General features: G+C 42.1%; 1 protein-coding gene across 2 annotated transcripts in view; it reads right to left on the bottom strand.

The window, feature by feature from the left end:
- plxna2 (plexin A2) overlaps positions 1-25,096 on the bottom strand; it is a 280,254-nt gene that overhangs the window by 93,416 nt on the left and 161,742 nt on the right. For both annotated transcript variants that reach the window (XR_005130735.1, XM_017694224.2), the window contains exons 8-12: positions 21,119-21,215; positions 14,938-15,052; positions 11,775-11,975; positions 9,786-9,882; positions 9,046-9,245 (exon numbers count right to left, since the gene is read on the bottom strand). Coding sequence is in view for 1 of the 2 variants with exons in the window: in XM_017694224.2 (XP_017549713.1) it covers positions 9,046-9,245; positions 9,786-9,882; positions 11,775-11,975; positions 14,938-15,052; positions 21,119-21,215 (710 nt within the window). In the remaining variant the exon portion in view is untranslated. The remainder of the gene's footprint in view (positions 1-9,045; positions 9,246-9,785; positions 9,883-11,774; positions 11,976-14,937; positions 15,053-21,118; positions 21,216-25,096) is intronic.

A 25,096-nucleotide genomic window follows, 5' to 3' on the forward strand; every position in this document is an offset into this window, starting at 1 on the left:
CGTCCATGTATAGCCACGTTCTGTGAGGAACCTGTTCACCTCTGAGAGCAAGGAATCTCCTTAAGGCAACTATAAAGCTAGAAGAGTCCATGGACTCCACAACCTCGATTTGGATGGCCCTAATGCTCAAACATGTAAAAAGCACAGCTCACCGCTTAATTTCAGCATGGCCCCCTCTAGTCCTATGTGCAGATACAGACCAGGGCCCAAACAAATCTAAGCCCACATGAGTAAAGGGGGGATCCATGCTCAGCCTGTCAGAATTGAGAGGAGCCAGCTGAGGTCGTTAGGGCATCTGCTTTGGATGCCCCCTGGATGCCTCCCAGGGGGGGTTTACCAGGATAAGACCCCGGGGTTGTCCTAGGACCTGCTGGAGGCTTGGGGTCCCTGGGAAAGAGCTGGAGGAAGTTGCAGGGGACAGGGTCATCTGGGATTCTCTGCTCTCCAACTGCTACCGCGACCCTATCTGGATTAAGCGGTTAACGACGACGATGATGATGATTTTAAGTCTGGAAACATGGTGGAATACAACAGTATGACTAATGATAACATCAATAATCAATCTACTAAATCCACCTTTATGTCTGCACAAACTTCACAAATGCTTCCTGATGAACATCTGTTACAATCCCCAAGGGCCAGTCATTTCTCTAAGACTGCAAATCCTGCTAGAGAACCACACTTCCAGGTCAGGTCTGTTGAACTGCGCCATTGTTGCCTGGATCCAGAATCCTGGAAGTTGCCACCTGGAAGAGGATAAGGCCCCCTTTCTGGGTGAGTAGGGTAGCTGGAGTGAGTATGAAAGGATCCAAAGGGTCAGTCAACACCGGAACTAATGGTCTGTTTTTGGCAATGGCGGGTAACCTCTGCCAGGAAGGTTGTGAGCACCTCAATAGTGAGTTTGGTTTACCCCATTTGCTGTAACATGGAATCCAGAATTCTTTGTGTGATGTCTATCATTCTTTCTGAGACTCCTCCCATATGGGAAGAGTGGGGAGTGTTGAACGTCCATGTATAGCCACGTTCTGTGAGGAACCTGTTCACCTCTGAGAGCAAGGAATCTCCTTAAGGCAACTATAAAGCTAGAAGAGTCCATGGACTCCACAACCTCGATTTGGATGGCCCTAATGCTCAAACATGTAAAAAGCACAGCTCACCGCTTAATTTCAGCATGGCCCCCTCTAGTCCTATGTGCAGATACAGACCAGGGCCCAAACAAATCTAAGCCCACATGAGTAAAGGGGGGATCCATGCTCAGCCTGTCAGGGGGCAGATCTGCCATCTTCTGCACTTCAGATTGCCCTCTAAGTTTATGACATGTCACACACTTAAAAGTGAGGCTGGTTACACACCACTTTCCCCCAACTATCAAACAGCCAGCAGACCGGATAGCACCCTCTGTAAAATACCAAACTTGATGATGTGTCTGCTCATGAAAGTGACACATTAGGAGGGTAGATACATGATGGTAGGATGACGGGCCTTTTCTCATCATGTCCAAGATCTGCCTGTTTCCTCCGAGACCTCCGAGTCTCAGAAGGCCATCTTGGTCAATGAAGGGGTCTAGCATGCATAGCAAGCTATTCTTGGGGAGTTATATGTTAGATCTGAGGCATTCCAGCTCCTCAGTGTAGACTTCCTGATGAACTGTGTGGATAATAACAGCTGTACTCTGAGTGAGCGCATCTACAGCCAGGGCTGAATTGCAATGGTGCCATCCTTTACACTGCTCTGTGTTGTTATTTTGAGTTTTCTTGCAACACTGAATGATGTGGATCAGAACACTGACAGCTCTAGTGAGAGAATTCCAGCTTGAGAAGCATTCAAAGCTATGGGATCCCAAGTGCACAGGAACCACTGTGGACAATGCTGTCACTTGGGACCAGTGAACCAGATGTTATCTTTCTGATCAACAGTGGGTATTGGCCGTGTTGCAATGTCTTTAGGGTTATGCTTGGTGCGCACATAAGTGTGCTTCTTCTGATCCTCTGTCATTAACATACACACAAAATCTCCTTTTCTCATTGTAAATGGACCCGACTACGACCTTACTATCAGTGTAGAAGGTGACTGCATCCATCTTGATGTCTATTTCAGAGGTGATGGATTCAGACATGTTTACTGCCATTACTATCGCACAAAGCTCCAAGCAGGGTATAGTCTGTTCTGGATGTGGGGCCAGTCTTGCTTTGCCTGAGACAAATCCTGTGTGGCAATTCCCATCTTTGTCCACAACCTTAAGACATGCTACAGCTGCTATTGCCATCTCTGAAGCATCCAAGAAAACACAGAGCTCTCTGAACTTGGCTTCTTTTGATGACACAATAGAGTATGACCTAAGGATCTGTAGGCATTGTAATTCTAGTAAAGAATGTTTCCACGTTCGTCATAGCTGCTCCTTGTCAGGGGGCAATGGAGCATTCCAATCTGAGGAGTCTATGGCGATCTCTCTGAGAAATGCCTTTCCCTGGATTGTCACAGCGGCTACAAATCCAAGGGGGTCAAATAGACTATTTACTGTCGACAACACTCCACGTCAAGTGAATGGCCTTTCTTCATCCAACATGCGGAACATTAGGCAGTCTGAGTTTAAGTCCCACAGAAGGCAGAGGCTGCACTGTACTGGAAGATTTTCCAAACCTAGATCAAGGTCTTTCAGGTTACTGGCATAATCTTCGGGTGCAAATGCATCCATGACCTCTTTGCTGTTTAAGGCAAGTTTGTGTAGTTTGAGGTGCAGCAAGTGATTCCTATGTTCTCCTAAGCAATCTGCATCTGCTGTAGGCAAAGATTTTAACCCATCATCCACATAGAAGTCTCGCTAAACAAACTGTCTGACATCCTCTCCGAACTCCTTCTGCTCTTCTGAGGCAGTAAATAGCTACCGCTGGAGAAGGACTGTTCCCATGTACCTTCATGCAATATTCCACCACTTCTTTCTCTGGGTTGTTGTCTTGGAACCAGAGAAATCTCAAAAAGTTTCTATCTTTAGACCGAACAATGAAACAGTGGAACATTTGCTGTATGTCCACAGTAAAGGCAATGGCATCTCTTTGGAACCGAAGGAAGACCCCAATGAGGTTGTTATTATGATCTGGTCCAGTTAGGAGGATTTGGTTCAATGACATGCCCTTGTGTTGAGCGTTTGAGTCAAAAACAACTCTGATCTGAGATGGTTTCTTAGGATGGTACACTCCAAAATGAGGTAAGTACCAGCATTGCTCCTCTGGTTTTAATGCAGGGGCTGCTTCTGCATGGCCACTCTGGAATATTTTCTTCATGAATTCAAAGAACTGGAACTTAATTTCCGGCTTCTTTTGGAAGGTTCTTTGAAGTGGGTTCAGGCGTTCTACTGCTTGGGAATGGCTGTTGGGGAGATATAGCCGAGTTACTCAAAATGTTAACGGAGCCACCCAGCTGTTATCTCTGTCCTTGTAGACTCCCTGATTCATGATATCCAGGAACTGCATGTCCTCAATTGAAGGAACTATTTTGTCATCATCCTTTGTTCTTTTAAACACATCATAGTCTTCAGCATGGTGATCTATCTTGATATGTTTTTGTAATATTTGCTATATTGCATGTTGCAATATTTCTCTTTTACAAGATAGCGGTGAGGATATGGTTCGAAGAGAGATGGACGACCTTTTTCTAGTGTGTTGGTGTAGTAAGTGCTGACTGTAGCTGGTTTGTGTACCTCTCCGAGGCACACATCTCCCACGATCACCCAACCCAGACCCATTTTCTGTGCATAAGGTGCATCATATGGGCCATTCACTTGTCTTTGGACTTTGCAGACTCTAATGATATCTTTGCCCAGCAGGAGCATAATAGGTGCTTGTAGGTCAAGCTCTGGGATTTGGTTAGCCAAGTGTTTCAAGTGGGAGTAGTTAAGCGTCACTTCCGGTGTAGCAATCTCTTGACGATTGTGAGGAATCAAATTACATTCAATCAGTGTTGGCAAAGGACAAGTGATGCTACCATTAATTGATTCTATCTGAAAATCACATGCTTGTCTGCCTTCTGTTTCTAATATTCCAGCACATGTCCAGAATCTGGCCGACTTCTCAGTCACACCTGGTTCAACAGCTAAAAATCTTGGCGTTATCATAGATTCAGATCTAGCATTTGATAAACACATATCTAATGTTACTAAAACAGCTTTTCTACATCTCCGTAACATCGCCAAGCTAAGAAATGCTTTATCCTTACATGACGCAGAAAAATTAGTACATGCCTTCATTACGTCAAGGCTAGACTACTGTAATGCGCTACTGTCAGGATGTTCTAGCAGTAACTTAAATAAACTTCAGCTAGTTCAAAATGCTGCAGCCAGGGTCCTTACTAAAACTAGAAAATTTGACCATATTAGTCCAGTCCTATCAGCTCTTCACTGGCTTCCAGTCAAATTCCGCATAGACTATAAAATTCTCCTGTTAACGTATAAAGCCCTACATGGGCTCGCTCCTGAGTATCTGAGAGACCTTATCTCCTATTATGAACCACCACGATTACTTAGATCACAGGGTGCTGGCTTCCTAGTAGTTCCCAAAATTCAGAGAAGCTCTGCAGGAGGAAGAGCTTTCTCTTATAAAGTGCCCCAACTCTGGAATAATCTCCCCGATAATGTTCGGGACTCAGACACAGTCTCAATCTTTAAGTCTAGACTAAAAACTTACTTGTTTAGTTTAGCTTTTGGTAGTTAATGTTAATTCCCTTTAGATAAGGCTGCAGATCCAGGGGTTCATGGACATAGTGAATTGTGGGTAAACTGAGATGCTGGTGCTGCTGTCACTCACTACATGCAGTCACTCAGGTTTGTGGACGGTGGAGTGGGTGAATGCCAGTGTCTCAGGGAGCCTCCGTGTCTATGTTACCTTCTGGCTCTCTCCCTTTAGTTAGGCTGTTATATTCAGACCTGCCGGAGTCATTAGTCACACTCTGATAATTTTTTACATTTTCTGTTCTTCATAAATCCAGTCTAAACTAATTCCTAAATCTTTCCTTCCTCCGAGTTACTGACTGTCCACCGGTCCGGCCCAATACTGATGGATGTCCCACCCTCAAGTCCCCCTGTCCCCCTGATTGACCAGACTGATGGAAGTTTCTGGAACGCAGCTTCTCCACTACAGATCACATCCAAATCTATATGAACTCTAATTGTTTCCACTGTTGATTATACACACCTGAATATATTAGAACTGCGTGGATGTAAAATTGACTTTTCAATGTTTAACTTATAAGTTGTCTGACCAGTGGTAGGATGGTCCCCCCTTTAGATGTGAGTCTTGGTCCTCCCGAGGTTTCTTCCTCCTCCAGCTCTGAGGGAGTTTTTCCTTGCCTCAGCGCTCACGGGGGTTCTGTATATTCTGTATATTATGTTCAGTGTTTTGTCTGATTCTCTGTGCTGTGATTCCCATTTTTGTAAAGCTGCTTTGTGACAACATCAGTTGTAAAAAGCGCTATATAAATAAATTTGATTTGATTTGATTTGATGTCTTAAGGGAGTATGGAGAGCTGTAGCCTGTGATGTTGAAAAGGTAAAAAAAACTCTGACCGTACACAGACCTTTTACTCTGGTCATCTAATACAGCATATAGGCATACTGCTTTTCCTGGATGGCCCACTGACAAGGCAGATTTTTGAGCATGAGCGTCCAGAGATGTCCTTACCACATATCTTAGTACAAGCTGAAGGCACAGCACCTTCTACAGGGCTATCGGTTTCCTCCCCGCCATGCTCCAGAGATTCTGACTTGAAGGACCATGGGGCAGGTCCTGGGTGAAGTGCTGAAACATGAGTGTCACTTCCGCATTCCACACACTTGACATCATTGTCACAGTTCTTTGCCATGTGCACTAAGGATCTGCAGCACTTGTAACAAATTCCTTGTAGTTTTAGAAATGCCTTCCTTTCTTCAATAGGTTTCTCCCTGAACCCATGGCATTTAGGCAAAGGGTGAGGTTTGATATGCAGGAGGCAGTGCTTTGCTGGATCTGCGTTCCTCTTGGATTTTGATTCAGCAGGTGAACTATTTGAAGGAATTTCTGTCTTGTGAACAGCAACAATCCTTCGATGATCTTGTTTGTATGTTCTTTTGTTCTGCCCTAATAGTTCTTCTTGGACTGTCCAGAGACTAAAGCTTGGGTCATTGTGCATTTTTACTTGACACACAAATTCCACCAGGTAGCTGAATGGAGGATAAGACACATTATGCTCCTCTTTGTACTTGGAATCAAGTGTGAGCCATTTTTCCTGCAGCTAAAATGGCAACCTCTGCACCACTGGATTGATACCATGGGTTGATCACCATCAGCCTTTGCTGCTTGAAGTTCCAGGAGAAGGTCTCCAAGCTCCCTTAACCTACGGTTATCCTTGTTTGAGATCTTAGGAACATTCTCTAACCTCTTAAACAAGGAGCTCTCTATAACCTTTGCTGAACCATAACATTCATTGAGTCTATCCCATATAACTTTAAGTCCTTGTTGGGGATGATTAATATGCACAGCTCTTATCCTATTTGCGTGATCTGCTGACTCACTGCCTAGCCATTTAACAAGCAAATCCATCTCCTCACTAGCTAAGACATTAAGATCTCTGATAGCATTTATGAATGATGCTCTCCATGCTCTATAATTCTCTGGATGATCGTTGAACTGCATAAGCCCAGCAGAAACAAGCTCACGTCAAGCAAAAAATCTCACAAAGGTTTCACTCTAAACATCTGTAGGTAAGCCAGCCAGAAGGTGTTGTTTTACTGTCCTGTCCTCAAGCTAAAAAAGGTGCTTCAGTTGAGGACAGGACAGGAAGTGTTCAAAATTCTTGCATACTACTGCATCTATTAATGTAAAAAAAAAATCTGTGTCCGTGTAGCCATTACAGTAATACAGTAATGTCTCGCAAGTTTATCGAGGAGTGCATCTCTGTCTCCCCGTCTGTAATAACTTTCATCATATGGATTCCAAAAGAATGTCAGTTCTGTGTAAAACTGGGGGCCTCAAGAGAAGACAAAAATATGTAATCTAGCTACATAGATCAAGAAAGAAGCAGGAAAACAAAAAAGAATAAACAATAGATCATTAAATTCCATCCATCCATCCATCCATCCATTTTCTAAGCCGCTTCTCCGTCAGGGTCGCGGGGGGATGCTGGAGCCTATCCCAGCAGTCTTCGGGCGGAAGGCAGGATACACCCTGGACAGGTCGCCAGTCCATCGCAGGGCAGACAGACAGACACAGACAGTCACTCACACACTCACACCTAGGGGCAATTTAGCATGTCCAATTGGTCCGACTGCATGTCTTTGGACTGTGGGAGGAAACCGGAGAACCCGGAGGAAACCCACGCAGACACGGGGAGAACATGCAAACTCCACACAGAGAGGACCCTGGCCGCCCGGCCGGGGAATCGAACCCAGGCCCTCCTCGCTGTGAGGCGACAGCGCTACCCACCACGCCACTGTGCCGCCCATCATTAAATTAGATCCATTAAATTGGAAATTTGATCATATCGGCCCAGTGCTATCATCACTTCATTGGCTGCCTGTTAAATTCCGTAATGATTATAAAATGCAAGACCTGCAAGACCTTATTTCCTATTACAAGCCATCACAACTACTCAAATCACAGAGTGCTGCCTTATTAATAGTTCCTAGAATTCATAAGGTTGAGCTGGGAGAAGAGCCTTTTCTTATAAAACCCAAACTCTGGAATGATCTTCCAGAAAATGTTCGTGACTCAGACACAGTCTCAATCTTTAAATCTAGGCTGAAAACTCACTTGTTCAGTTTAGCTTTTGGTAGTTAATGTTCCCCCTTAGATAAAGGCAGCACATCCAGGGGTCCATGGACACAGGAAATTATAGTATACTGAGACTCTGGTGCTGTCGTCCCGCTACTCGCATGCGGTCACTCAGGTTTATGGACGGTGGAGTGGAGGAATGCCAAACTGTTCCAGAGTGCTCTTGTGTCTGTGTGTCCTTCTGGTTCTCTCCTTTTAGTTAAGCTGTCATAGTGAGATCTGCTGGAGTCGTTAGCCACACTCTGGAAATGTTCACATTCCCTTTTTTACGTACAAAGAAACAGAATAAAACTAATTCCATCTCCACCCCCCCTCACTGGAGTATACGACCGCCCACATGTCTGGCCGGACACTGAAGGACGACAGACTGTAGAGCTCTCCTGCTACTCACTTCAGACCAGCTGCCCATGCCCCAGCTACCGCCACCTGCCTTGGACTAGCTGCCCACCCTACACTGAAGTTTTCATGGACTCCTAGCTATTACTACTACTAATACTACTGCTATTAATATTAGTAGTATAATCATTTGTAGGTAGTTTGAACAGAGGAGGATGGGTCCCCCCTTTTTATATTCTTGTTAAAACTTTGTCTTTTCTGGAATTCTGTGAAGCTGCTTTGTGACAACATCAGTTGTAAAAAGTGCTATACAAATAAATTTGATTTGATTTGATTTGGAAAAAGCAGCCATTTCAGTTGGCTAGTTAAGCCAACTGTTTACAGAAACATTAGCTAATTATACATTAACTAATTAGTTGAGTGAAATCAACTGTATGAAATTACACCATTTGAAATGATCACATGACAGAATATCTGTATTTTGTTTGGCTTTATAAACTTTAGATGCTTTCAACTGCTGTGGCTCAGTTTCAAATGCAGGATGCTTCACATTATACAACTCATGAAACTGAGTCTTGTGTATATTTGTGTAAAGCAAAGTTCTGCCACTTAAAGCAAGCCTTAGTTTTGTAGTGGAGTTACTGGCAAATGTAGGAAGTTTCTAGCAAAGGAAAGTTGTCAGACTGGCCTCTGATCACAGCCTTTGGAACTAAAAAAAAAAATCTATTTGACTGTACATAATGTAGCCTAAGGCAAGTGTGTAAAGATTTAGGCATGAAGTTTGTATGATTCTAATGTGTGCTTCTACTTGTTAGTTACATTAGCCTCCAGTACAACTAAAGATGCAAACTTTGGACACCAAACATATCTAGGCTACACTTTGGGCAAGGGGAAAATTCTTTTTCCTCACCTCAGTGATGCGTGGGTTGGTGCACTTGACGTTGGTAGTGGCCAGGTTGAGCCAGCGGCTGGTGTATGGGTTGGACATGGGACAGTGGTGGCGCAGAGTGCAGCGGCCCTCCATACTGCACCAGCCACACTGGAACTTCCTCTCAGCCTTTAGACACATACCGCAGCTGTCTCTTTGAGCACCACACTTGTATAAGTGCACTGTGGAACACAAGAGGATTGAAGAGATGCTTCACATGTTTCAGAGGAAGCAAATGTTGGTCTTTACCCTATTAGCCTAGCAAAAGACAGAGACCTAGTTAGTGGGTGAAACTGGACACAACTATACTGAGAATAAAGTTTGGCGCTAACCCCCCCAAAAAACCATTCAAGACATCCAGTTTATATATGTATATACGTACATGCTGTGGAGTGGACCAGTGGGCCCTCGAATTATTACCAAAAAAACACTATTAATATGTGGAAGCTTTTATTTTTTTTTGCACACTTTTCTCTAAAACCTCTCTCCTAAAACCTCAACAGTCACCACATGTAAGCTTTCTTTTAAGCCAAATTTAAAGATGTCAGTTTGTGCTGGTTGGGGCAGGGGGTGGAGGGGGAGAAGTGGATAAATGTGTCTCCTTGAGTTCACAGCATTCAGCTTTAAAAAAGACAAATAGTGTATGTATACGTGTTTATTTGTGCCTGTGTGTTCTATACTTCAAAAAAAGGCAGTTGGAAGTGGACTGTTGGATGGGTTACCTTGGATGTTCTCAGGATTATCAATAATAAAGTTGCCGTTCCACACCACCGAGAAATCCACCGGCAGCTCACTAATCCTCATCCCCTCATAAAGGTACTGCAGAGACAGAGAGAGAGAGAGAGAGAGAGAGAGAGAGAGAGGGAAAGAGGGAGGAATGAGGTTGGAACAAGGGAAATTTTGGAGTGAGCAGTGGTCTCACTGTGCTACACTGCTTTTATTACTATAGACTTGCATCATGGGTCTCTCAGTCAGGGAAGACTTCACTCATACACTCTTCACAAGATAACTCACCACCCAGAATTCACTGTGCAGTGTGAGCACTATGTGATTGCTAGAGAGTGTGGGTGTGAGTGTGTGTGTATTTTGGGGGGTATTATGACACTTCAGCAGTCATAAAGGTAACACAGCCTTAGGCCATGCTAAAAAATGCAGTTAATCTTAATGACATAAGATGTTCTCTTAATGTTTATCTTAACGGCAAACGATTATCAGTCATAATGACAGAGGAAGGACAAAGAAACTACTGAATGTTTGCCAAGAATAATTATAATGTCAGTTAATGTAGGTAAGAATGCGCAAATCTTTAGGTGTCTGCATGCAGTGCTGTGCTGTGCAGGCTGTCATCAGCAATATTTTATAATGTATGCATATAAAAGTAGTCAACATATTGCTTATTTCTTACACATTATTTCATTTTAATTACAGGAAGAGTAGTTAAATTTCCAATTATTACTCCTGAGCGGCACAGCCATCTAAGCATAGGCCCTATTATCAGGAGATCATGAGTTCAATGCCTGATGCTACAGCCATCTGTAGCTGAGCCCAAGAGAGCACAATTGACCTCGCTGTCTGGGTGGGAGGATGGCCTTGCCTCTTCTCCCATCACCCAGATCTGGCGGGTGGCACTTTCCTCCAAGCACATTCGGCTGTTCAATGACATTGCGTGTGTGGCAGTTTGAAAAAAAATGCGGTAGCTGGATTCACAGGTCTCAGAGGTGCTAGCCTTTGCCCTCCTAGTGCTGGTGGTATCATGTGACTGGAGGAGTTCTAACTAGTTGGAATTGGATATAACTAAATTGGGGAGAAATTGGGGGTAAAAAAAAAATCCAATTATCACAAATGTAGATCATCAGCCAAGACATGTTAGGTGTCCAAATTTTGCTTCTTTAGTTCAGAACTGTAACTGTGAGGCTAACCTTAGTAACAAACACTAAAACTTAGTAGCCACACAAACAGCACAAATTGTTTCCATAAAGATACTTAGCCAAAACTTCTCTCAACTTTTTCAAAATTGCAGCCTTATTTAAGACCTGTCTTTTTTTTATAGTTCCCAAAAAATTATACTGTGTCCTAGAACACATCAACAAGTCTGTCAAATAAGATCTGGGTGTGGTTTGGATGAGTTGAGAAAAGTTTTGGACCTTTTTTTTTTTTTTTGAAAACAGTCTGGGCTATTTGTTGTGTTCTACTGGTTGTTAGAAACCTCGCTGCTCCAGTTCTAAACTAAAGAAGCAAAATCTGGACTTCAAACATTTCTTGGCTGATCGACTACATCTAAGTGGAAGACTCTGTAAATTTTTTCTGCCACACTATTGCCCTTGATCTACCTAGCAGAAATGTGCTGTAACACTAGTGTGCTGGTTTCAAACTTTCACATCATCAGCCTGCTGCTGTGAAATATGATCTCTGCTTTGCATGTGCTTCAACATACCATGCTGTTACTGTTATGGGTGAAAAACTTCTACTCTTTGAACATTCTGGGTTTTGTATCTTGCTTTCCTGCCACCAGAGCAACACTCAATTTCTTCTTTTATGGTGTAATGATACAACAGAAGCCTCACTGCTTCAACACTTCCAGTAGTGATGGAATGACTGTGTCTATCATTTGCTTTGAAGTACATGCACTGACAATAAAACTGTACTTTATTTTTTCCACTTTGTCGACTCACAGCAGCAGCCCTAATATTGTGCATGTTTGTGAGTCATACCGAGCTGTTCTGGCATTGCACGCTAGAGCTGTTGAAGCGGAGCGCTGTGACTCTGTGGCTGACCCCCTGGATGTGCAGGACACACTCATAGCCGCGCTGGCCAGACTGAGGTTGTGGAAGGTTCCGGGCCTTCAGGGTGATGGGCTTCACCTCACCTGCTGGGATCAGAATCTCCTCAGAGCGCACCAGCTGAGGACAGTCCTAACAGAACAAACAAGGGAAAAAGTAAATGTGAAAACACCACAATTATAGCTGACCAATGACATTCTGAAAGCTCAGGGTCGAGCAGTTTTATGCAGGTAAGACAGGATTACATTATTGATTACACCACCATTCAAGTGACTATTTATCTGCACATTTTAAGTATTTCCAGCTCTCTATTATATCACTGGTCTGTGTGACAAATCTAGTCGAGTAATTGATTGATTCAGCTCATCGATGTGGTGTATTATACCCTGTCAGGTGGTGAGCTACTAGAACCCAGGTGTCTTTGGTGTGCACTATTGTAAGGTGCAATGGCAGGTCCACCTTTCTAACATGAGTCATTATCCTAGGTCACGTGTCAGCATTACAAGTGACAAGCGTTACTTGTCAATCCTTTACCATATCCATTTCGACTGCCCTGATGCACAGCCCTAGTATGTACAAGTACGAGTGTGCATGTTTGTTTCTCCACTGCCCCATTTCCACGGCTTTTCTCTGTGTTACTGACCTGCTCAGCTCTTATAGCCAGTGGCTCTGTGTATGCGGAACAGAGCAGCAAGCCACTTCATCACTGTTCAAATCTACTGCATCACAACACTCAAGGGAAGGGCATGCCAATAATAGCACTGCTGTGGAAAGTGTGTGCAATGGGAGGTCTGACTGGAGCATCGGCGAGTTTGTGTGCATGAACGCTTGTGCATGTGTTTGAGTGCTTGCAGGTGTGCAGTTGATCAATGTGCTACGTTATACCCTGTCAAGTGGTAAACACACTTGCTCACCCCCCCCCCATGAGCAATTAGGAGCTGATACCAAGAATAGTCTTCTCCACTGTACACACACATATGAACACACACACACACACACACACAAACTCCCATAGCCATACTGAGTGACACTGCTAATAATGAAGCTATTTGTATTACCTTTTGACACCAAAACCTTAGTTCTCAAAATTGTAAATAAATGAAATTAAAACTGCTGATCTCTAGTAGTTATATCAGTTCTCCAGCTCAATGATGTCACATTTGTTTTAGGTCAAGCAAATAACAAATCAATAACTCCTCATTAATATGCTTATTTTATCATCATTTATCTCAAAAGTACATTCAAAATGAACAAACTGAAGAACAGATATAACCTACAAAACAGATTTGAAGATCAGACTAAAGTTAGCATAAAGCAAGGACACATGCTGAGGATATGACATTTTTTCACACAATGTCAGAGCTTTTCCCAACTTGCCGGAAGAAGTAGTGCTTAGAGATGGTTTCTTGCCAGAGACTGGCCAATTCTTGAGTGTCGTGTCAATCATTATTTTACAAACCATTACAATCCATGATTATTTTAATTTAGAACATGGATTTTATATTCATTTGTCAGGATGGATAAAAACTATGATCATGTCTGTAGGCCGTATGTTTGACACCCCTGGCTCTAGCTAGTTTACAGATTCGTGAGAGAAATCAACCTGCCTACAGTGAAAAAGGCACAGTTTGGATATATGGAACAGCACTGATGTCTGTTCTAATGGGCACAACAGCACTGTTACTTGCAATTCACTAGTGATCATAAAGACAGCGAAGTCTCTGGAGTGTCAGTGTGGTCCAAATCTTTATGCTGCTAGAAGATCCGTTTGCTGATTGCATTTAGCACCTAGGAATTTTTCTTAGAATAATTTATCCTAGCCAAAAGGGGAAATAAGCACTTTCTGTTTTCTGATTCCAAAAACTGCATTAACCTATTCAGAATAGAGGTGACAGAAAACTTAAATTACACTTTGCTAATTAAAGGAATACTCTAGTGTTTTTTTAGGCCAAAGTCTATCTGCTCCATTTCAATCATACAATTGATCACCACAGACTAGAAAGCATTTCCCTGTTGTTTCCCTGTACTTAGAAAAAGCACATTTGCAATCAATTTAAAATGGCCTTGTTTCATTATTTGCCCATTGTCTTCCATTATAACTGTATTTTAAATTAACAGGTTTTCTGTTCATTCAGTATGTACAAGAAAATGTGGCAACAATTCAGTAGGGAACCCTCACAGCCTTGATTTCTGTGATAGTAGAGCAGCTATTATTTAGGTGGTGGATCATTCTCAGCACTGCAGTGCCACTTGCAATGGTGGTGTGTCAGAGTGTGTTACACTAGTACAAGTGGATCAGACACTTCAGTACTGCTGCAGCCTTTAGACACAACTACCTTGTTGGTCCACCTTGTAAATGTAAAATCAGACACAGTAGCTCATGTGTTGCTGCACAGTTTTGTTTGAGTGGCAGCTTGTCCAAAGTTTTTCACTCAGAAATGGAAAACAGCTCTAAACCATCTTAACCAAAAGAGTCACTGTAATCTGTAAGACTGTAATGTAAGACATTTGTTAATGTATATGTTACAAGCTTCAATCAAAAAATGAAATGTCTTTAATAAGCTTCAAATGTCTCCATTTAACCTAGAATGGCCCAAAAATGTTCAGAGGTATCACAATTCACATAGGAGAGTTTAGAGAGAATTTGGGATTGTCCTTCTCCTCCTTTATGACTAACTTTTGACATTTATGGCCCGAACTGAAAGCCTAGCTCTAACAGTCATGGCTTACCACTGCAACAAATCTGGGTTTTGTAGTAATTGCCTATATAGATATAACAGACTGAGAACAGAGTTATAAACACTGGAGCACATTCCAAATTTAAACTGTACTTTAGAGCACCTTCATATTTTTTTAATAACTGGATTATTTTCAATTAAATTATTTATTGCTTATTAACTAAAACAATTAACTACCAACAGACACAATTACACCTATCACAACAGTTGCACTATATTTCTGCACAAATGCGCTCAGTCAGGTGTGCTTTCAACTTCTTTTTTTTTCACACAACTGAAATGTGAGATTATTTGGCAAAATGTCACAATGGTAAGAAATGGGAGTGAAAAACCGCATAATTTGTGAATATGTGTACCTCGGATGCATTGACCCGTCCCTCCTGGAAAGAGCAGCTGGAAGGATCGTGCGTGCACAGGTTTCGGTACTTGCACCAGTGGCAGCGGAAGGAACTGGTCACACAAGATAAACACCTGAAGACACACACACAAAGATAAAAACAAAGAAATATTCTTTATTATTCCACCAAAAACCCTTTCGCTTATTCTCAGATAGACGTTACCCATACATTCTGACCTGAGGGCAGTTTAGGTGTATGGCTTTAAAAGTGAGAAGAGCAGACTGCCTTTGCTCTGCCCTAGAGGACTGCAGCTCCATGGGGAAGTGCTCAAATATTCATAAAGCTAATATATCCCAAACACCTTCTGCTGTGTCCTTGCGAAGTAGCGAATCACAGGATACAATTCAATCACTCTATTAATGCTAAACTCTCAAGCAATGCGCTTCTTATATATGCATGACTACCACATATACAATGCATTAGGCCTTGAGTCATATCAAATATGCTAATCCCAGTTTTAAAGAGCTAAAACTTTGGGTAACCTTAGAGTTTAATACTTGAACTCAATCAGTGCTTTACTGTTACTTGTCAGCTGTGAATCTTCAAATATGATGGTCAGTTCTCAAATGCCAACTGGCAGAAACTTACAGAGCCCTGCTGGTGACATCCCAGATAAATAAACATAATGTTTATTTAATGCTTGTTTGACTGTACTTTTTATAGTATAGTCTAACATTATTCACATACAATCTTTCACTCCATTATGCTTTCAAGTGAAAAAAACAACAACTTTTAATTCTGAATATTTTCATGGACACTTACAAAGTACTTACACATCTCAAGGGTCAGGAGTTTTTAAATGTATTACTACTACTTAAGTATCTTTAAACATTACTACTGCTTTACCTTCACTCAAGTATATTTCACTTTTCAGTGTTTTGTGGTCAAATTTACACCCCTAATATCAGCAGCCCAATGATATATCAGGATATCTACACTTTATCTAACTTTACACACAATCAGTAGGCATCAGCCTACAACCTGCTATTTTAATTAGTAGGCAGCAGCCAGAAGGGCAAAGTTTAGCAAAAGATTAGCTTTAGTTCTAGTATTCTCTAACACTTCTTTACCTTCCTTCTACCTGCACAACCACTGCCTTTAAAGGAGTGAGCTATGAGGTCAGATAAAAGCATGGATCAGTATGAAGCATCAGTATACAGCACTGTTAGGGGTGATAAGTTTGGAAGGACACCTTTGTCATCATGGTTTTGCAACATTGGGAAGTGCGAAGTTGTGTAAATGTCACCAGTTGTGCTTTTTTAGAGCAGAGTGGATTTCTACTTCAGCCCATACAGCATACAAATGGGCTTCAGTTAGAGTGTCCAATGTGGAGAGAGGAAGAGAATGGCAGGTTTGCCTACGTGGAGGGAGAAAGAGAACAGCCAAAGGGTAGGTGTAAGTATGTATGTTTGTGTGTGTGTGTGTGTGTGTGTGTGTGTGTGTGTATGTCTAACGATGACTCAGAAAGCTCCAGTAGAGGTTACAATCAGCGCATACACATTAGCACACAGGACAGGGAAATCTTCCACAGTTCTTTTAAAGAAAAAGTTTTGTCAAAAAGCTAATTTCCTGGCATTTTATTTGTCTTTTTATTGTTTGTTTTACTTTCTTTCTTTTATTTGCTGCAAACCAATGAAAAAAATTAATCAAAAACATTAATTAACACTAATTTTTAATTAATTCAATAACGCTTCCACAGAATATTTCTATACGATTTGGTTTAAAAGGCCCATATTTATTATACTTCATATAATAAACAAGTCTCTGAGCTTGAAGTATTATGTAAATATTCTGAATTCTTTCCCTTAAAAATATTCATTGTTTTAGCATTTAAAGGCCCAGCATACTATTTTCCCTAATTACTCAAAATGTTGAGTAAAAGAATGTGATCATCTTTACACTTCTGCATTTACTGGCCACTGCAAAGTGCATAAAATGACCTATAATATTTATTTTTTTTGTATACTGCACCCTAACTGCCGTTCAGAAATTACACTTTACTTTACATTTATGGCATTTTGCTGACGCTCTTATCCAGAGCAACTTACAACTTGATCATTTTACACAGGGGGGGCTAAGGTATTGTTAGGAGTCTTGCCCAAGGACCCTTATTAGTATAGTGTAGGGTGTTTACCCAAGTGGGGATTGAACCCCAGTCTACAGTGTAGAAGGCAAAGGTGTTAACCACTTCACTAACCAACCACCCGTTTTGAGTTGTCTGGATATTACAGATAACCTAGCTGACTACAATGAATCACAAGTTGCCTTAAATTGCATATTTTTGAACTGTGAAATCAACTGACCCTCCCACACTGCAGGCAATTGATGTATATAAAATTGCTTTGGTAAGTATTCCTTTTTCACAGATTATTAAAAAAATCTGTGTTGGGTTTTTAATGATGCGAAACCATTACAATATTTAACAACCAAACTTACGCTGGATCTGGTTGTCACAAGTACACAACATGAATTTACCCATGAACACGCTCATTCCAGGATATATGTTTGGTCTTTTTTTGCAAAAACTGTTCAACTAGCTGCAATTTCCTATGCACTCCCAAGGAGAGAAGAAGAAATTTCTTCTAAAAACCCACTTATAGAGTTTAGACAAAAATTCTGACAATCATCAATATTTGCTTATTTGGGATTTTTTTCTTAGGTAAGAACAGAAACTACACAAATTGAAGAGCACAAAGGTGTGAACAATTCTGCAGTTTAAGAAAACATCATGAATCTGACACAGACTTTTTCTTCTGACCTTTCTCCAGAACAATTTAAGAAAAAAAAAATGAAGATGGTTAAGGAGGCCCATTATTCCCAGTGCACCTATCTTCTTTCTGACCAAAACAACTCAAATATGAATCATCCCTTCAAAGTTGTAAGTTGGAACTTGAAGGCAGCATTAGTGAGGGTGGCAAAGCTCCATCTTTAAAGGCTTTGTCATGCATTCTAGGGTTCATGTGTTTGATATTCCAAGAAGAGGGAGGAGCACTGACCTTGGGCTGCCAAGTGTTATTCTGAAGCAAAGAAAGTATGAGTAACACTTTTTGATTAAACATTAATCAATGCAAGAGCTCTGAATCGCTTCAATGGCTAGCAGGCAAAGACTGAACCCAAATGAACATTGCTTACTGGCTCGTGGGTCTGGATACACTCAGCTGAGCTCTAGCTGGGAGTGCTCTGATGAGCCTCCTGCGCTGTGGAGTTCTTAATCACACACCTCACACACTCCCCGGTAGCCTGCACGGGGCCTCCAAACCAAGCAGAGCAACCATTTAAGGGATTTAGGGAGGGAAAAGGAGGAGAAGAGGAGGGAGAAAGAGAAGGAGGGAGGGATCTGTGGATGGTGGGGAAGCTGGAGTGTGTGCCAAGCGCTTAGCCAAAGTCAAAGAGTGCCGAGATGAGATGAGAAGCAATGCCATGCCACCCAGGAAGAAGCATTCTGCTCCAGACTGCCCACCTATCCATAATCCCCCTCAGGCATGGACACAGAGAGACAGCTGGTGAGACACACAAGGAGGGCAAGAGGATGTGCGTGTTTGTGTTCGGTGGATTACTGAAGGGATTGGATACAGGGGGGTTGTTTGATTAGTTCCAGATCCGCTGGATGTTTGTTGGACATGGTACTGTGAGAGAAAACGGTATAAGATGCGGAGCAGGGGAGTGAGAGCGTAAAAAGGGAGATGTAGTTAAGGGGATGGAGGAAGGGAGGAAGGGAGACCTTAAAGATCCAGCCAATCATCTCCCACTATGGCCACCACTTCCTGCGTCATCTCATTGGAGCTTCCAGCCAATCAGGCTCTTCCATCTCCTGCATAGAAGAGCATCTGCTTTCCACAGACTGCATCTGAGGCGGGGCACAAACTAACATATTTACCAACTGGCCACTTCATTAAGTGCAACTCATTGTTTCTACACTCCATTTTATCAGCTCCACTTGCTATACAGGTGCACTGTATAGTTTACATTTACAGCTTCTCTGATTCTCTGAATACTTTCTTAGCCATCTTTTTAACTTGTTCTTCAAAGGTCAGAACCCCTGCAGGGCCACCACAGCGCAGGTATTATTTGGGTGGTGGATCATTCCCAGCACTGCAGTGACACTGCTGTGGCGGTGGTGTATTAGTGTGTGTTGCACTGGTATGAGTGGATCAGACACAGCAGTGCTGCTGGAGATTTTAAACACCTCACTGTGAGTGGTGGACTGAGAATAGATCACTGACCAAAAATATTCAGCCAACGGCGTCCTGTGGGCTGTGTCTTGTGTGTAGGGCTAGTGGATGACCAACACAAAGCAAGCAACAGATGAGCTAAGACACTACCACAACATCAGTGTCCCTGCAGTGCAGAAAATGAAAAACCACCCAAATCATACCTGCTCTGTTTAGGCACAGAAACAGATGCACTGCAGTCTGCAGAATAGCAGAATTACAGTGGACTAATAATTAGTCAGTGGACTAATAAAATGCACAGTGAGTGATACAATGTACTTAATGCATCTCTGATCAGTGTATACTGTCAGCTCACCTTGTATCTACAGTCACTAGACATTTTCTTATAGGCAATTATCATAAAGGTGCATTTCACAGGTGTGCAACTACTGGCTGTTTCTGCACAATATATCAGTCACCCTCTACCCTGTCCATCAATATGAAGAAACAATCGTGAGTGGTCACACTGCTGATTAGATATTAGCTGGGTCTGGACCATTCTCAATACAGCAATGCCTCCAGTAAGGTAGTGGTATTGTAGTAAATAAAGCACTGTCACTAGTGCAGCAAGCAAAGCAACATCGAACAAACTAATGTTTTATTAGGGACCATACAATATGTCAGTAGGCCAGTATTTTTGTCTAATACATGGTTTTACTAGCATCTACAAAAGTATCATGACTAAAGTGCTGATAAATATTATAAATGTTTTTATAATCATGGCTTATGGGTTGCTCCACTTGCATTGCTACAATATCCATATTATTTAAGACTGAGTTTCGTTTGTTTATTTACAATTAAATGTGATAATTTGTGACACAACAATCATACGTCAGTAAAGCATGGTTAAATTACTAAAATTACTGGAGTACAAAATATGAAATAATAATAATAATAATAATAATAATAATTAACCAACATTACAGGTTTTTAGCTCTTCAAAATCAGTATCAGCATTGGTCATAAAATCTGTACACCAGCGTGGCCCTAGTTTTGTGCCCCTTTTCCTCCCTACATGTACATGTACGTCATCCAGTCCTTTTATGGTCTGAGATTCCATCTGACTCCCCACGCTCTGATCGCTCTGTCGAAACAGATGAGGTGGAATTGAACAGAGAGAAAAAGCAATGTTCCGGCACAGGCATGAACCCTTGGTCCACTTAGTGTTAGGAATTCAGATATTTTCGCTCTCACACTTGAGAAATGTCAAGCAATCAGTCTGTATTAGCTGTAATGGGTGCCTTTTATAGCAGCGGGGACCAAAGCCAGACATGGCAAAGTGCACAGTGGGAGGGACGTGAGCAAGCTAGCCAGAACCTTATAGCCCATCTACTGCACCCCCGCTAGGGGGTTCTCTCAGTTGTCTCCCTACACAGTCGGCTTCAACTGTACAAAACTAAATTTGGCATCAAAGACAACCTTATTCAGTACAAACCAAAAACCCTTAGGGTCTGAATTGCTTACTGCATTCCGTTTTACGTAACACTTCCACAACGTTTGATGTACAGCTAAAGGTTGCTGAGCTGCAATGAGACAATGCTGACACCCCTCGAAAATGCTAGCAAAGTTAGAAACAGTACAGAGGTAACACCTTTTATGTCGTTCACAAAGGCAATGCACAGGGCGAACACAAACATGGCCTGAGGTAGAGAGCAAACTGTCATTTTTAAATAATGAGCTGTAGCACAACACAGAGTTCCACGAGCTTACAACATACAGCGATTTCAGAAGTGCAATACTATTGACAATTATGATGTATGATACAATAGGCTGGAAAATAGATAAATCACATCACAGAATGCAGGGCTTATTAATATATAGGCAGGTGATAAAGATGAAACTGCAGCAGCTGCATTTGTCACAGCATTTGGACAGACGGCAGTGAGCTCACTGACATTCAAAAGCTGCCTATGAGGGATGGTACTCACAGCTGGTGCACGCTGCAGTTGTAGAATTTAACCTCAGTGCTGATCAGCATTTGACCTGTCTCCTTTGAGTTCAGCCTGAGCTCCACTCCGGACCAATCTGTGTGAGAGAGAGAGAGAGAGAGAGAGAGAGAGAGAGAGCGATTCCGATTACACCCAAAATTCAATTTGTGTTTTTTTTTTGTTAATATGCATATCTCAGCTTTCCTTTTCAACTTCAGCTGTTGTGTTTATCAAGCTCTTTTACAAATGATGACATCTCAAATCAAGGGAGTTCATACGGTTTGCTGCAGTAACGGCCTGTGCTCTTCTGGGAAGGCTTCACTCTGAATATTGAAACACTGTTGTGAAGATTTGATGGCATTCAGCCACAATAGTATTAGTGAGGTCAGGTCATGATATTGGATGATTAATTACGGATCAATAACGTCACTCTACGTCATCCTAAGAGAACTGAATAATCACTCCATAAAATGCAGTTCCACTGCAGCGTGGTGGGCATGGTGACCTTAGGCTCATGTGTTGCTGCTCCAGAGCTTGCTATTCTTTGGTTATGTTCGCATTACAAACCCTACTGCTCATTCATGCTTAAAAGTGACCCGTATTTTGTATGATGTTTTATCGAATTCTTCACAAGTTGAATGTACGTTTAATGAGTAATAAACAGAAAGCTAATATAGTGTGCAGTCAGTTGGTCACTAGATTATACTGGATCCCTCTCTTTGCTTGTGTACCTTAACTGCATACAGTTGCCAATTCAGCTGGCTTGTTTGCAAGCAGCTTGGACAGATCTCCAATTCTTGCTATGTTGCTACATTGCTACTTGTACCAAAAAGCGTAATGTTTGTGGTAGCTGCCAGAGCATAAGCATAAGCAGAGAGCATGCAGACTAGCTAGCAACCCATTAGCTTTGGGATTTTGCATGTCACCAGTGCATGTAGATAAATATGTAGGGAATGTTTGCTTTCAAATATACTGCTGAATGTCGAATAGTTTAAATATTAATATGGTTTCTCTACATATGAGGCACATTGCCTTGCCTTTAAATTTATTTGTTTTGGTGGGCCAAATTAAATACCTTCATGGGCTAAAAATGGGTAGCCCTGGTCTGGTGTGGCCTGGTCTGGACTGCAGCTTTAATGTGCTTTTAGTGCCCTGAAAAGACATTTACTTATTTTACTTATTCAGCGCTTCATCTTCCAGAGCCAGATGTGATCTCGTAACAAGAACATTTGAGGACAACCATGAGAAATTCTGGGCTAAATGTAAGAGTGTAAACTTATTTAGACTTAGGTGGAAACAAACTCCCTGTGAAATTTCTGAGTTAATCCGATGCCTCATGATGGTGAAGCTCAAAGTAGGCGAATTTGGGGGTGGGCTTTAGAGGGCACGTACCTGTTAGCGGCAGATCCACTACTAAAAATTTAATAAGTTCTCCCCAAACATGTTTTCTCCTTAGGAGATCAGGTTTGGCCTTACAAGACTAGCCACTCCTGTGATTGGATAATGGGGACAGTAATATGCTCAAGTGCAGTGAAGTGTGATACAAGAATGAAGATTTTTGTGTTTATACAACTTTATCACTTTTAGGAAAAATAGAATTTGTGCCACTTCAGCACTGTAATGTAAACATTGTGTTCACTCTGCTTTCACTAAGCATCAGGAAAGCTATGAATAGAATTTTCCTGATTTCTCTTGCACCTGAAAAGGATATTTCTCATTTCAGATTTTTCAGATTTCTGAGCGCTTCCGTGTCCACAGACTGCTGCACTGAACGAAAAGAAAAAAATGGTAAGAGAGCTGCCGGCGATGCCATGGAGTGCCAGCCAGCTCAATCGCGTTTGGCAAGGCGACGTAAAAGTGTGGAGAGTAGAGCGGTGAAGAAAACGCTCGATAAGCAGCCAGCTCCTCACACTCGAGCAAGCGCGAGCGGGCAGCCGTTCAGCGAGCATACCGCGCGTGGGAGTGAGCCATGACCCTGAGCTCTCCCAACTCTCCCTCACACCTGCTCTTTGCTTTCTTCTGCTTTACAAAATAAAATCAACACATAGCGGGGTGGTGGTTATTTTTAATACGCTTCAGAAGCACCTCTCTCTCACAAATGTGCGACAAACAATGAAGGCGATTCCCAAAATCTATTTTGTGTCGCACTACATTTTTAGTTTAGAAAAACTGATTAGAATGGCCAGGTCTATCACAGGATTCAGTGTGTGGCCGCAGCTAGGGCGTAAGAAATTGTAGTTTTCTTAAGAACTCATCATATAATAATGCTGAGTGACTATACTTACCTAAACAACAAGTAGCTAAATTGTGTTTCCGTATGTCTCTAAGTTAAAGCTCAAATAAACTAATAAACATTAGTTGGAACAGCCAGCTAAAACTGCTACTAAACCTGGCAGAGGTTTGAATATTTTACCATCTTTCATTATTCTAGCAGTAACACTTTACTGTACCCAAGGCTACAAGACACCTACAATGCTTGTTATGACAACTGACATAATCCTATATACTATAAATGTTTAGAAATGCTTATTCAAAACATGTCACCTATCATAAAGACATGTTTTAAGCCAATATTGTAACAGATTACATTTTAGCTAATAAAACATAACATTTATGTAGGGTTATGTTAGTTGTCATGACAAGCTTATGCAGATGTCATGTAGCCTTAGGAACAGTACTCTACAGGAAAGTTTTACTACTGTAGCCTTATACTGAGCAGATGAAGCCACTTCTTTTTAACATTTTGTGGGCGCTACTAATTCCACACATGATCGATGTTCCTGGACTGTGCTTAACAACCTACACCCTAACGTGGATGAGGGAGATAGAGGGGAAATATGAGGTTTAGACATGACATTTACCTGAGGGGGCTCGTTGATTAGACCATGCTCCCTGCGAGGAGAAGGGGGATTGTAGGCAAACAGAGCTGTCATTTACCCGAGGAAGGCGGGGGGGATTACTATGGTGCGGACAGTACCTGTCGTGACCATCTACCTTTCATCATGGGTTAATGTAAGAGTGAGTGAACAATTAGTGAGCTCAAGCTCACTGGGAGTGTTTTCTTTTACAGAGATAAGAGCTTTGTAATTTTTTCTACAAACTAGGCATGAAACCTGAAAGCTGCAGGAGCTACTGCTGTGAGTCTGATTAACTAGTTCAACTGTCTATCTCAGCAGCTTTCCACATAGCAGAGCCGGATGGCAAACAGGCCTTTTCTGACTGACCTCTTCGTCTTAGTTTTCTTTAAAAAACAAATGAAGGTTTATAATGATTAACTGCTGAGGATAGAGCTCTACTTATATATAAGTACTCCACCTTTTATCTCTGATAAAAACATCCACCAGAGTAACTTCACAAGGTTTTGGACAATCTATTTTGGTCTATTTCTCATAAAAGGTTCACAAAACGTAAAGGGCCATTAGAGCAGGGCTGGATTTCTAGATGTTTTCTTATATTGAAGGCCTTCATAGGCCTCACTTGTGTCTTCTATTTCTAGGTAAAATTGAGAGTCAAACTCCTGATCCCAAAACAGTCCGTAAGAAAGCGGCTCTAACTGACACAGGAAAAGGGCACTGGGCCCATCACCTGTAATAGGTGTAAGCGTGGCTGGGAGCACGGCTTTAGCCCATGGTCTCACCCGGGGTCAGTGTGAGCTCATTAGAGCTGCGGATCAGCGCGGCCTGCAGGATCGATGGCAGGGCCTCGGTGTCAGGCCGGCGGGCCGCACTGAGTGAAGCTCTCATTAGGAAACAGCAGAGCACGTGTCTGAGGAGCTCTATTAATAGGACATCTATAGGCGAGCATAGAGAAAACCACACCCTCAGGGAGGAGGCAGTACAACAGAGGAAAGAGGAAAAGAGGGATGAGGGAGGATGAGGGAACGGATAGATAGAATATGCATGTGGTTTGAAAAGATAAACAAACAAGGTTTTTGTGTGTGTGTGTGTGTGTGTGTGTGTGTTTGTGTGAATGAAGAGC

Source organism: Pygocentrus nattereri, chromosome 9 (genome assembly GCF_015220715.1).
Source record: "Pygocentrus nattereri isolate fPygNat1 chromosome 9, fPygNat1.pri, whole genome shotgun sequence".
Classification (NCBI taxonomy): domain Eukaryota; kingdom Metazoa; phylum Chordata; class Actinopteri; order Characiformes; family Serrasalmidae; genus Pygocentrus; species Pygocentrus nattereri.